This window comes from Mus pahari, chromosome 10 (genome assembly GCF_900095145.1).
Source record: "Mus pahari chromosome 10, PAHARI_EIJ_v1.1, whole genome shotgun sequence".
NCBI classification, from domain to species: domain Eukaryota; kingdom Metazoa; phylum Chordata; class Mammalia; order Rodentia; family Muridae; genus Mus; species Mus pahari.
Window position 1 is genome coordinate 43,467,078 of NC_034599.1, and position 12,798 is coordinate 43,479,875.

General features: G+C 39.5%; 2 protein-coding genes across 3 annotated transcripts in view; one reads left to right on the forward strand and one right to left on the reverse strand.

Moving 5' to 3' along the window:
- The window catches only part of LOC110328297 (NXPE family member 4-like), a 232,089-nt gene that overhangs the window by 158,974 nt on the left and 60,317 nt on the right, over positions 1–12,798 (forward strand).
- Positions 859–12,798, reverse strand: part of LOC110328337 (NXPE family member 2) — a 36,097-nt gene continuing 24,157 nt past the window's right edge. For both annotated transcript variants that reach the window (XM_021207786.2, XM_029543427.1), the window contains exons 3-6: positions 8,464–9,194; positions 5,119–5,180; positions 2,597–2,812; positions 859–1,822 (exon numbers count right to left, since the gene is read on the reverse strand). In XM_021207786.2, coding sequence (XP_021063445.2) covers positions 1,287–1,822; positions 2,597–2,812; positions 5,119–5,180; positions 8,464–9,194 — 1,545 coding nt within the window. In that variant the 3' untranslated portion in view covers positions 859–1,286. The remainder of the gene's footprint in view (positions 1,823–2,596; positions 2,813–5,118; positions 5,181–8,463; positions 9,195–12,798) is intronic.

Below are 12,798 nucleotides of genomic sequence, written 5' to 3' on the forward strand. Positions count from 1 at the left end.
GGGAAGGGAAGGGAAGGGAAGGGAAGGGGAAGGGAAGGGAAGGGAAGGGAAGGGAAGGGAAAGGAAAGGAAGGTCAGGTCCTGGAGGGCTGGAGTCACATGTCCTCTTCTGATTTCCTTGACACTTGAGTTCATATGTGCACACCCATCCACCATCTCCCAGGCATACCCAATTAAACATAAAATAAATTTGAATGAAAGAAAATTTAATTCTTAAATTTTTATTGTGGGTTGCTTAGAGTCTAATCTAAAACTGTATGACCTGACCATTGCATGTGTTATAACATTATAATTTTACTTCCTTTCACTCACAAATATGATCCAAACATGGGAATTATCATTGATAAAATATGTCAAATCTTGAGACATAGATAATTATATTTTCTATCAAGAGAAAGATTCTAGAAAGCTTATGAAGTTATCCAAGGTTGTTGGAGAGACTCCTATATTAGAAGAGGGTTTCAGATCCTCTGGAGCTGGAATTATAGGGTGGTTGTGACTTGCCCAATGTGGGTGCTAAGAACTGAACTTGGGTCTTCTGGCCTCTGCAAGACATCCTCAAACACAGCTGATATTCACTGACAGACACTCACACATACACATAAATAACTAAATAATATTTAAAAAATAAGAGATGGCTGATGATAATTTACTATTTAAACATCACGCTTAGAAGAGGAAAGAAGCCTTTAAATGTGTAACCCTCTCCACAGCCCTGATAGACAATGCTCAGAAGGCAAAAACAAACTAAATGTTCATCAACAACTAAACCAAAAAGCAAAGTACAGTAAAAACCGAGAAATAAATTATATTCACTCTTTAAAAAGGAAGTCATTCTCATACATTTGACATGGCGAACTTTAAAGACATTGTGCTAAGTGAAACAAGCCAGGCACGAGTTCAGTGACTTTTATTATTTCATTTATATGAGATGTTTAGAACAGTCATATTTATAGAGGCAGAAAGGATAGCTGTAGATGCCAAGGTCTGAGACTTAGAGAAGTGGTGAGTGGGAGTTTAGTGGGTTTGATATTTCTATATGAGATGAATAAAACTGTTCAAAAAATGGATTATAATGTGGTAGTGTGACATAGGACTTCAGTTAGCACTATTGAGTGGTAGGATTAAAAGTGATTTGAATGGCAAGTTTTATGGTCTATACATTTAGCTACAATTCTCAATACTGGCTTTTCCATGTGTTAGATTGTGTTGTGTATGCAAGTACCTATGAGATCAGAGAACAGAGAAGTAGGGAGGCTAGAGACGTTTTCCGCACCTTAAGACCCTCTAGCAAATGTAGTTTAAGAACATGCCAATCTGACTTTCAATCACGCTTTCAAGTGGATGGACATCCTCACTGCGATATGCAACTGTCATGTCCCAGGCATCGATGATACCCACATTAAGGTCCCTGAAAATGTCCCTTATAATAAGGTTCTGAATGCTTCCATGGAAGTCACTGAATATCTCTACATGTTCATTTATTTCTCTGATGTTTTCCATTTTAATTATCACCTTGGTCTCAGGGCTCCGTAAGAACAGTCTCTCAATGGCCTTTTTGACGTTGATGGCCCTACGGATGAAAACGTTGATGGGAAAGGGTCTGAAGTGTTGACCGAAACCAATGACAATTGCTGTGCCACTGTCTCCTGCCACCTGGTCAATTTCCCGAGGAATATAGTTGTCATCTTTCATGGAGAACAGCTTATTAGTAACAAAGGGATGGCTGTGTTTTTTCCACTGAACCAAAACGTGTCGTTCAGTATCCAAAAGGATGTGAGTTTTAAAGGGCCCGGCTCCGTGGCGATCAAAAAATTTTAAGGCTGATGGGAAACAAACCAATAAAACTTTTAACAAAAAGAAATAGCATCATTTTACAGTGCACACAATCTGTAACACTCTGGCCATGATGACTTCTAACTAAAGAATTGGTACTTACACAAGGCAGCAGATTTATATAAATCCTTTAGAACCTTTACAAATTTTTGAAAATTGTCTTAAAATACATGAATAGGAAAGATAGTGCTAGTGCCTTTGAATAAACACCTAAAATATACCTTTTATTAAAACTTCAAGCCGGGCGTGGTGGTGCACACCTTTAATCCCAGTACCCGGGAGGCAGAGGTAGGCGGATTTCTGAGTTCGAGGCCAGCCTGGTCTACAGAGTGAGTTCCAGGACAGCCAGGACTACACAAAGAAAACCTGTCTCAAAAAAAAAAACAAAAACAAAACAAAATAATAATAATAAAAAAAAACCCTTCAAGACTAGGGCTAGAGAGATGGCTCAGTTAAGAGCAGTGGTTGCTCTTCCAGAGGATCTAAGTTAGATTCCCAGCAACCACATGGTTACTAGGAACTATAACTCTAGTTCCAAGGGATCTGATGACCTCTTCTGGGTTCTATGGGCACTGAATGCACATGGTACATACAGGCAAAACAACCATGCACATAAAGAAAAAATATATAATAAAAAATAAAATAAAATAAAGATCAGATAAGAGCAAATTTATTATTACTATTATAAATAATAAATATTTATTTAGTTATTTGTAAAATTAAAAGCACGAGTATAATTTCAAACTAAAACTGAAACGTACTTTTTACAACTTTGGACAAGTAGTAAATCCACTGGCGCAGTGTTGAATCACCCATGAGGTAAATCAGTTTTCTTGCCAAGCAATTATTTATATCTTCTATCGCCCTGAACTCATTCTGTTCACAATGTGCTGTAATCCACCTTCCTTTCACAGTATAGCCACCAGGGAAAGGGGTCTCCATTCCAATTTGGCATTTCTTTTTCTTGTTCTTGGTCTCTAGCAACAAAACAATAAAAATCCCAGAATCGGTATTTTTTTTAATCATCACAAATTATTTAAAATATTTAAGCTAGTCCCCTCACCCTCTTCTTCTCCCTCTTTTTTTTTTTTTTTTTATATCCTCATTTTCTTCTCTGGGTCTGCCTTCCTTACTTCTACAAATATTTATTTAATTAATATTAATCATGTTCAAGGGATGAATAAAATATTCTTACCCGGTAGCTCTTCTTGGAGCAGGGATCTGTTCTCTCTTGAGCCTTGGCAGCGTTTCCCAGGGATCTACCTTGTCCCCAGAGCCACTCAGGGGTGGGACAGTTAACCATGTGGGGAAGAAACTGCAAATAGGGCTCAGTGGTGCAGATGAATGTTCCAGCAGTTAGACTGGCCTTGGTGAAATGTCAGCTCTCCCCAGTCTCAAGCTGTTGACTCATGGAAGAGCTTAAATGCACTTGGGAAATGAGAGTCCTACACTCTTTGTGCTAAAATTGTGTTCCCTGGTTAATAATAATAATAACACTTTAAATATTTTATTGTGTCTAAGACTGAACGTGATATTCTCACTGTGTTCGGACTTCTACAGAAAAGCAATGGGATCATGATCTCCTTTCTTAACACTCTACTGTTGATATAGCTCAAACTGTCTTCATCAACCCATACAGAGTGTTCCACTCAGGAAGGTGTCAACTTGACACAGAGTACAATCATCTGAAAAGGGGAGTCTCAACTGAAGAGCACCAGAGTCATACTGGCTTGTGGGAATGTCTGTGTAGGATTCCCTTGATTATTAAGTGATGTTGGAGGAACCAGCCCACAGTGGGTGGCTCCATTCCCTTGAAATATGGTCCTGGGTTATATAAGAAAGCTATCTGAGCAAGAGCCTGTGAGCAAGCTAATAAGCAGACTTCTCCATAGCTCCTGTTGGACCTCTTTGACTGAGAAGTGAGTTCCTTGGCTAGAAGTAACTCTTTTTAGAATATTAAGCAGGCCTCATTCCAGATTCCTACTTGAACTTCTGCCCTGGCTTCCCTCCTCGATGGACTAGAGAAGTATAAGCCAAATAAACCTTCCTCTCCTAAGCTGCTTTTGCTCATGGTGTTTGTCACAGCAGCAGAGGAAACTAGGGTAGATAGCATTATATTTGTTACTTTAAAAGCACATTTTCGTCTTTGGGGTTGAGAGGATGTATTTATGGACTTACATTCATTCATATTGAATTGCATATATCAGATCTGATAGTGACTCTAATAATTGTTATTACAGTGATGATGAGAATAGCAACAACAGCCTGGCATTATCTTGTTAGAACTTCCCAACTTTAATAGAAATCGGCAAGAGACAGAATGTGATCTCCTCTGTGATGGTAACTCGAGTCACCTCAAGAGATGAAGAACTGCCTTTCTTATAAAAATTGGTTATGGTTAGTGGTTTTCCAAGTGGAGAAGGATCTGTCCTCCTCACATACTGAGCTGCAGGGCCCCTGGCTTATTTCCATCTATGCCCTCCACTGTGTTTAGCAGAATAGTTTTTATACGAAAAGTCTTCCCTTTCTGAATTTGCTGAATGCATGAAAAAGAAAAGGTAATGAGGCCACGTGTACCTGTTGACTGGTGTAGAAGTAATTAACTTTCTGAGATTCACTCAGATTCCAGGGCTAACTTTATACCCGTCACTACAGTCCATGTGTTAAAAAGCTGAGCCACAGAATTGCCAGGTCATAGACTCATAAGGGGGATCATTTAACTGAAAGGGAAAGTACAATGCAATAGAGAAGTTATCCTTTTTTTTTTCTCAGCTCTTTGGAGATATTTTAGCATAGTACCAGCACCCAACTGTGGATTTTGGAGGATAGCCCTCAAATGTAAATACATATAGCCTGAACATTTTGAGTAGGGGTTGCTGTAATTCCCTAAAATTTCACTATCTTATTCACAATGAAAATTACTGTGAAGATACTTTCTGAGTGGTTAAGAGAATTTGCTTCTCATGCAGAAGACCAGCGTTCAACTCCAGCAACCACGCAATAGCTCACAACCATCTTCTAGCTTCAAGAGATCCGATGTCCTCTTCTGATTTCTTTCAGCATTGCACACATATGATACACATACATATAGGTAGGCAAAATAAATGTATTTTTTTAAAAAAAATTTAAATACTTTCCAAGCAGAAAAATCCCTTCTTTAGAACCCAGGGCATCTCATTTGTCCCAGAAAATAAGAGCTCAAAATGTTTAAGGTAGAATGTATATGTCTCAAAGTAAGGCACCTATTTACATTAATAAGTTCATAAGAGCATACTGGACTTACTGTTGTTACATGGCGAGACCATGATGGACAGATTCTTTACCACTTCAACTCCTATGTTGAACCTTCAAGAAATGGGAAGATGAGTTATCCTAACATCTGTCTGGATCATTAAGAATGAGACTCTGGATAAGATGGATTAAAGCATTCTGTGAATGTTGTTGTTGTTATTATTTTTGATACACTTAAAGCATTCTGATAAAATAAATAGGTCACTATTTTAGAAAATGGTTTCCCTACATAAGATAGGGGAATCTGGAAATGCCATGTATCCTCTGTATGCAATCAATCAAATCTATCTGTGCACCTATGTATCTGGCTGGCTACTCATCCTTTAATTTTCAGCTCTCAGGCATATCCAACCTGATGCTTCACGAATCCCAAGTGAGAAATGAATGTAGCCCAGCAACTTTGTAGAGCACAATATCATGTCAGTGTGCCAGGGTTGGACTCTCCTGTGTGATTGTCGAATGCCAGCTATTGCCTTTACCTTTGCCACCTGTAGTAAGTCGGGACCTCACCAAGCTTTTTTCTGGGAGAATGCTTCTCCAACTCTAGAGCCTCACTCCTGTTGTTCCACATCAAATTCAAGAACTGTTTTTTTTTTTTTTTTTTCACTTCATGGGTGAAGCTGAAGCTACAAGGCCATTCATTACTCTGACAACACTAACCTAAGTTATTAAATTACCTTTCTGGTTCTCTGCTTGAGCCCAACCTATTTCATTATCCTGTACAAAATCCTTATATGACTTGTCTTCAATGACCTACAGAATAAACACCAGGGCACATACCACCTTCTATGCATAGCCACCTCTCCAGCTTTGTCCTCACCAGCTTTCTGCTTTCCCAAGGCCTTTGGGAGTCTGTTTTTCATAGTTGAATATCTCCTTGAGAGTAGGAATGAGGTCACTCTCATGTGCTATAATATTCCAAATGTCTAGCCCGGTAAGTACCACCTCCAGGCGCATCAGTTCTAAAAACCCAACTGGTGACTGTATTGTATGAAATCAGACTTATTTGATTAAGAATGAATTCTGGCTGGAGGAAGGTGGGACTCCGCAGAGTTAGAGCTGAGGGAGAGGCATGAACTGTAAAACCAGTTCTGCAGAAACCTCCAAGAAGGAAAAAGGAGATATTGTCCAACATCAAAGAGGATTGATAATCCCAAGAAAGGGGCTTTCAGGTCAAGTGTATGTATATATATATATATATATATATATATGTGTGTGTGTGTGTGTGTGTGTGTGTGTGTGTGTGTGTGTGTGTGTNGAATCATGTCGTTTTTGATTATTATTTTTTCTGTTGTAAAATTTATGTTTTTTTAAATAAAATTCTTTTAGCTATATTTTTCATTCTTATTTGTTTTGATGTGTTCAGAATTTCTCGTCAAATCTTTCAAAAATGTATATGGTGTGTGTGTGTGTGTGTGTGTGTGTGTACCCGTATATGTATATATATATATATATATATATATATATATATATATATATATATATGTATATGTATATTACGGTCTAGCCTTTAGTCTCCTCCATCTAACCCAGGTAAGGCTGAATGTAATAAGACCTGGCCATGTTGTCAATTTGGTTCCAAAAACCAAATTTGAAACTGTCTTAAAAGTAGGATTAAAGTATGTTTTAGTTGTATAAGTGTATTTATTTTAGTGTGTCATATTATAATTATGTATGTGCGCATTGTTTTAGAAAAGTGCTGTAATATTGCATAGAGAGTTTCCAGCCACTCGGGAACTTTGGATTTCCTGACATATCACCAGGAGACTATGTCAGGATGGGTCTTCCAAATCCATGCTTGGTGAAGTCTACCTTAAGAGAGGGGGAGATGTGGCCAGTGAGAAGGACAGAAATTAACCATAAATGACCCATTCTCTGAGGATAAGAGATGGTTCTGAAGTAGCCACCGCAAAAAAGAGTCTTCTTTCTACATCCCTATGATCATCTTTTCTTTTTTAAATTTCTATTTGTAACTTTTAATTTTTATTTTATATTATGTGTGTGGGTGTTTTGATTACATATATATCTGTGCCCATAGAGGCCAGAAAATAACATTGAATCCCCTGGATCTAGAGTTCGAGATTATTGTAAGCCACCATGTGGGTGCTGAGAATTGAACCTGGGTCCTATGAAGAGCACTAAGTGCTCTTAACCACTGAGCCATCTCTCCATCCCTGTTATCATTATTTTTTAAATTGAAAATAAATATCTGAAAAGGCCGGAGGCCTCTTTTAGGACATGGGACCCATAGAACCCACAGGACAAAGCGTTCGGGGAGGAAACCAAGAGAAGGAGAGGGAGGGGGAGAAGTGGAGTCTGATACAAAGGGAGGGTCAGTTGTGCCCTGCTCTCTTATGTCCCCGTGTTTGAACTGGATTTGAACTTGAATTTCCAGGGAGCTGCTCTGTCCAGTTGCTCTCCTGGACACATCATAAAAATAAGTCCTTCCAACAGCAGTAGTCCTTGGGCTGTGGAGCTGAAGGCTCTTCAAAGGAGTTATCGGGATGACAGCTGACCCAAGGGCTTGCAAAGGCAACTCGTGAAATAGGTGTTCGGCTTGGTTGACAGAGAGGAGAACAACGTGAGTGTGAAAGAAGATGCTTGATGACCAGGTTAGCGTCTGAGGTCCACCCTCAGAACTGTGCAGCCATAGGAATGGTTTTAAACATGGAAAAGTTAATATATATTAACAAATATGCATTTTGGAGACATAGATGCTTCGGTGTGAAGCAAAGATCGAAAAGAACATGGATGAGGACAGACAGCAGCACCTGAGGTCACTGGTGCCATCTAACGGAAGCCGGATGATAGCTCATCTATGAGAGACACCAGTGACAGACAGAGTGAGTAAGTTCAGAGGTACAATTTCTAAGGGTTGACGATTAATTGGATTAAAGCGTAGAACAGGAATAGAGGAATGATCCTACTTATTTAGTTAATAGTATGTGGGACAGTATTTCATGAATACATTATAGGCAATACTGGCTCATAAAAAAGAAGTATTGAATCGGGATTCACCATACATGGTGGGAAACTAGACGTCTATACTGTGTCGGGCACGTAATAAAAAAAGAAGTATTGAATCTGGAATCACCGTACACAGTGAGAAACCAGACTCTATACTGTGTAAGGCAGGTCACCGCTGCATGCCTTTTAGCCAGCAGTCCCAGTGGTAACTCCGAATGCCAGCTCAGCTACCTCCGGAGGATGGACCTAACTATAACTCCATCAAAACTGACCTGACAGCTTGATGAGTCAGTGCTAATGGATCCAACAGTTTGGTCAGATCCAAAGTCTACCTTCCTGGAGTCCTTAATGGATTTGAAGCCCTGTTTACCTCTGGAAAAGGAGCTTCTCCTTAAGGCTGAGGTAGGAGATGTTACTATTCTTGCTTCTCATGTAGGTCAGGGCCTCACAGGGAACACCCGGAAGCTTCAAGCAGTAGAAGGCTTCGTGATCTCGAGCATCCAGATACTGACACAGCTCCGCACTTGTGTTTAAGGTGAGGCCACATTCAGTGAGGACCGGGGAGGTGCCATTAAGAAACTGGCCAGTGAAGATAATTCTGCCATAGCCCTGGTTCCTTGCTCTCCAGAGAGCTGACACCCCTTCACTGGGGTGCATGAGCAGGATAGACAGGGAGACCTGGCCCTCCCAGAAAAGAGTGAAGCTGACGAGGTAGGTGCCATTGTTGAAGTCTGTCACCTTTCCAGAAGCGCCTGCCTTCAGGGCGGGGGAGGAAATCCTGGCCCTCAGGAAGTCCCCACCATACTCCTTCCTGTTACCAAAATAGTCCTTGGCCACCAGCAAGACATTCAACTGGTCTCCTACGCAGTATGTACGCTGAGGATTGTGGATGGTGGCTGTGCTCTGTTTGGCGCTGGTGGTGCTGCTATGGTTACGGAAAGGTCTGGGTGGGATCTGCAGGTTTAGCTTCTCCAGGATGGTTGTGACCTCCAGCTCTGCCTCCACGGAGACTGGTGTGTTCTTAAGCTCTTCCGAGTGCAGGAACTCCTTGAAGATGTGCCATCGTCTCAGAATGATGGGGTTGTTTAAGTGAACCATAAACTGAAGTGTTGAAAAGGACACGTTTACTAACAGCAGTTAAGAGAGCTTGCTTTCACTATAAACTAGTATGACCCATGTTATGCCTTTTAGTGGAGTGAAATGACATTAGACACTAGTTCTCGTTAGTTTTCTGTTATGGAATGAGAGGGACTGATTTCCATGTAGTGTGTCTACTACTGCTAGTAGATGGTTTCTTTTGGAATCATTGCCTTAAAATTGTGTGTGTGTGTGTGTGTGTGTGTGTGTGTGTGTGCGTGTGTATTATTTTATTATTGAATCTAAGTTTGTTCACCTCATCCTTTCATCTATCCTTTTTTAAAATGAAAATCATGTAAACATATCATACAAAATCTGAAATATTTAAAATATTTAAAATTAAGATCTGACCTAAATTCTATTTTATAGTACTATATATTTCATGTCCCCTATATTGCATTTCATTTGTATTTTTACTACATTGTGGTTATAGCAAACATATTTTTAATGGTTTTTTGCAACTATACTATAGACTATAACTACTTAAAGCTTGTTAAATATTTTTTGTGATCTTTGTTTTTAGTGAGTTTGGCATATCCCATCAGGCAAACACCATGGACCATGAGTCCTACGATATTAGACAACCGGTTGTATTTGCTAGTTATTTTATATAACACTTGGATGTTTCTCAATTTTTCATGTATAGATTTATCTCTTTATGGTACTGTCCTGGGGATGAAATTACCCAATCATATGTTGCTGGAGTAAGTGCAAACCAGTCAAAAAGATGATATTTTGACTGCCAAGTATATATGTTCATCCTTCCTTCCTGTCTTCTTTTATTTCTTTTATTTTTTTCTTCCTTCTTTCCTTTCTATGACAGGGTTTCTCTCTCTATAGCCCTGAATATACTGGAACTCCTTGTGTAGAATAGGTTGGCCTTAAATTCACAGAGATCTGCCTGCCGCTGCCTCCCAAGTACTGCAATTAAAGGCATGTGTCATCATGCCCAGCTGCCAAATATGTTCAAAGGTAAGATTTTAAATTGTCACCAACAACCTATAAGACTAACCTTCATGCTACACCTGTCTCACTGGTCATTGTTGTAAACAAATCAGAAGAGTTATAACTAATGACCTTTTTTCTAGAATACCAAAAGAAAGATTTAATTAAATGAACCACTTACTTACCAGTCAATAAATGCCATTTTAAGTATCTGAATGATGAATTAGGAGGAAATGTACTCCCAGTTTCAGATCCTTTCAAGTCTCTCGAGCCTCCCCTGCCTACAGAGGCCTACACTTACCCAGCAAGTTAAAATGGTGCAGAGGGGCCAGGTTCAGAAATCTACTTGTGTTTGCCCACTTGGTTATTTACGTTTTGCTTTTTAGTAGTCTCGACATTAATTGATGTCTCTCTGATGATTAGCTATGTTGAGGGTTTATATACCTATTGATCATTCCTATTTCTTCCTCTGAAAATTATCTATTCCTGCCCTCTATGCATTTTCTAGTAGTGTGGTTTACTTTCTTGCCACTGAGTTTTGAGTTTCGTACACATATGGACCCCTTTACCCAATGTACAGCTTGCAAATGTCTTCCCATGTGGTATGCTACTTCTTTCCTCTGCAGATTGCTTTCTTGGCCACATGGGTTTAGGGTGCAGTCCCATTTGTCTTAGCTTTTCACATCCCTTTGGAATTTTTTTCCATTTTTTTTTTATTATTTTCTTTATTTGCATTTCAAATGCTATCCTGAAAGTTCCCTATACTCCCCTCCCCCGCCCCTGCTCCCCTACCCACCCACTCCCACTACTTGGCCCAGGCCTTCCCTTGTGCTGGGGCATATAAAGTTTACAAGACCAAGGGGCCTCTCTTCCCAGTGATGGCCGATTAGGCCATCTTCTGCTACATATGCAGCTAGAGACACAAGCTCAGGGGGTACTGGTTAGTTCATATTGCTGTTCCACCTACAGGGTTGCAGCCCCCTTCAGCTCCTTGGGTACTTTCTCTAGCTCCTCCATTGGGGACCCTGTGTTCCATCCAATAGCTGGCTGTGAGCATCCACTTCTGTGTTTGCCAGGCACTGGCATAGCCTCACAAGAGGCCACTATATTAGGGTCCCTTCAGCAGAATCTTGCTGGCATGTGCATTAGTATCTAGGTTTGGTGGCTGATGATGGGATGGATTCCCAGATGGTGTAGTCTCTGGATAGTCCATCCTTTCATCTTAGCTCTAAATTTTGTCTCTGTACCTATATCCTTTCATGAGTATTTTGTTCTTTATTCTAAGGAGAAATGAAGTATCCACACGATGGTCATCATACCCTTTGGAATTTTATACAAAAATCTTTGCCAATAGCAGTGTCAAGAAACTACCCTTGTTTGCTTCTAACATTCTGCAATTTCAAACCTTGCCTCTTTGCTTCCTCTTGCATGAATTTTATGCATGATATTGAAAGGGCCACTTATATTCTTAAGTCTAGATTTTCAGTTTTCCCAATGCAATTTCTTAGACTATCCTTCCACTGTATATTCTTGGCATTCTGTAGTAGAACAACTGGCAATAAATTCATGGATTTGTTTCTGGGCTCTCTATTCTGTTTTGATGACTATCTTTTGTGGTAGATTTGGAGAGCAGAGGTGTAAATGCTTCCAGCTTTGTTATTCTGGAAGGTTCAGGGATTTCAATGATACTTTACAAATTTTATAGATTTTTATGTTTCTATTAAAAAATAGCTTTGAAGGTCTGATCGATACTACATTGACTCTGTCCATGGTTTGGGGTCATGGAAGCTTTAATGTTCATGCTTGTCCATGAACACACTCTTGTTTTCTACTCAGTGTACCTTCTTCAGTTTCTTCCATTAATGTTTTACAATGTTCAGTGTACTGGTCTTTTATCTATGTGGCTTAATATTCATGAGTTTGTTGTCTTAAGTTCTTTAGTTTGTGGCTCATACACAGCCATGCTCCTGGTTGCTATATGTTGATTTGTATAGTGTTTGTGTCTAAGGATCGTACGATGTATCTTTTTTTTCATGCTCACCAATACATCTTACTCAATGTGACCAATCACTCTGTAATCCTCCTGTTATTTTCTCACCCTCTCTTCTACTAGGTAATCATTTTTAAGAACTTGGTCCATAATCTTCATCACTAACGTATAACCATTCGTATCCATGGCTGAAGATCCTTCCGTGCCCACATCCCTTTGTATCTAACCCCTTTCAGACCTACAATAATACTCCCATTGTAAATCAATTTCTATTCCCTAACCTAACTTTAAAACAACTGTACATTTTCTTTACTGTTTTATAATTCCTTCGATTGCATCATTTCCATAAGATTTAAAATCTGTTCAAGTGTCTCTGTCACATTTGTTTATGTGGGAGGGAGCATGTGCCACAGCACATACTTGGAGGTCAAAGAACAACTTCAGGAAATCAGTTCTCTCCTTCTACCATGTGGGTCTTGGGAGCAAACTCACATCATCAAGAAAGAGAGAGCCCGTTTCAAAGAACAAGGTGAAGAGCAATTGAAGAAGACAATTGATATTAACTTCTGGCCTTCACATGTATTTACACATACATATATATACATACATGAATGTGTACAGAATATTTACACA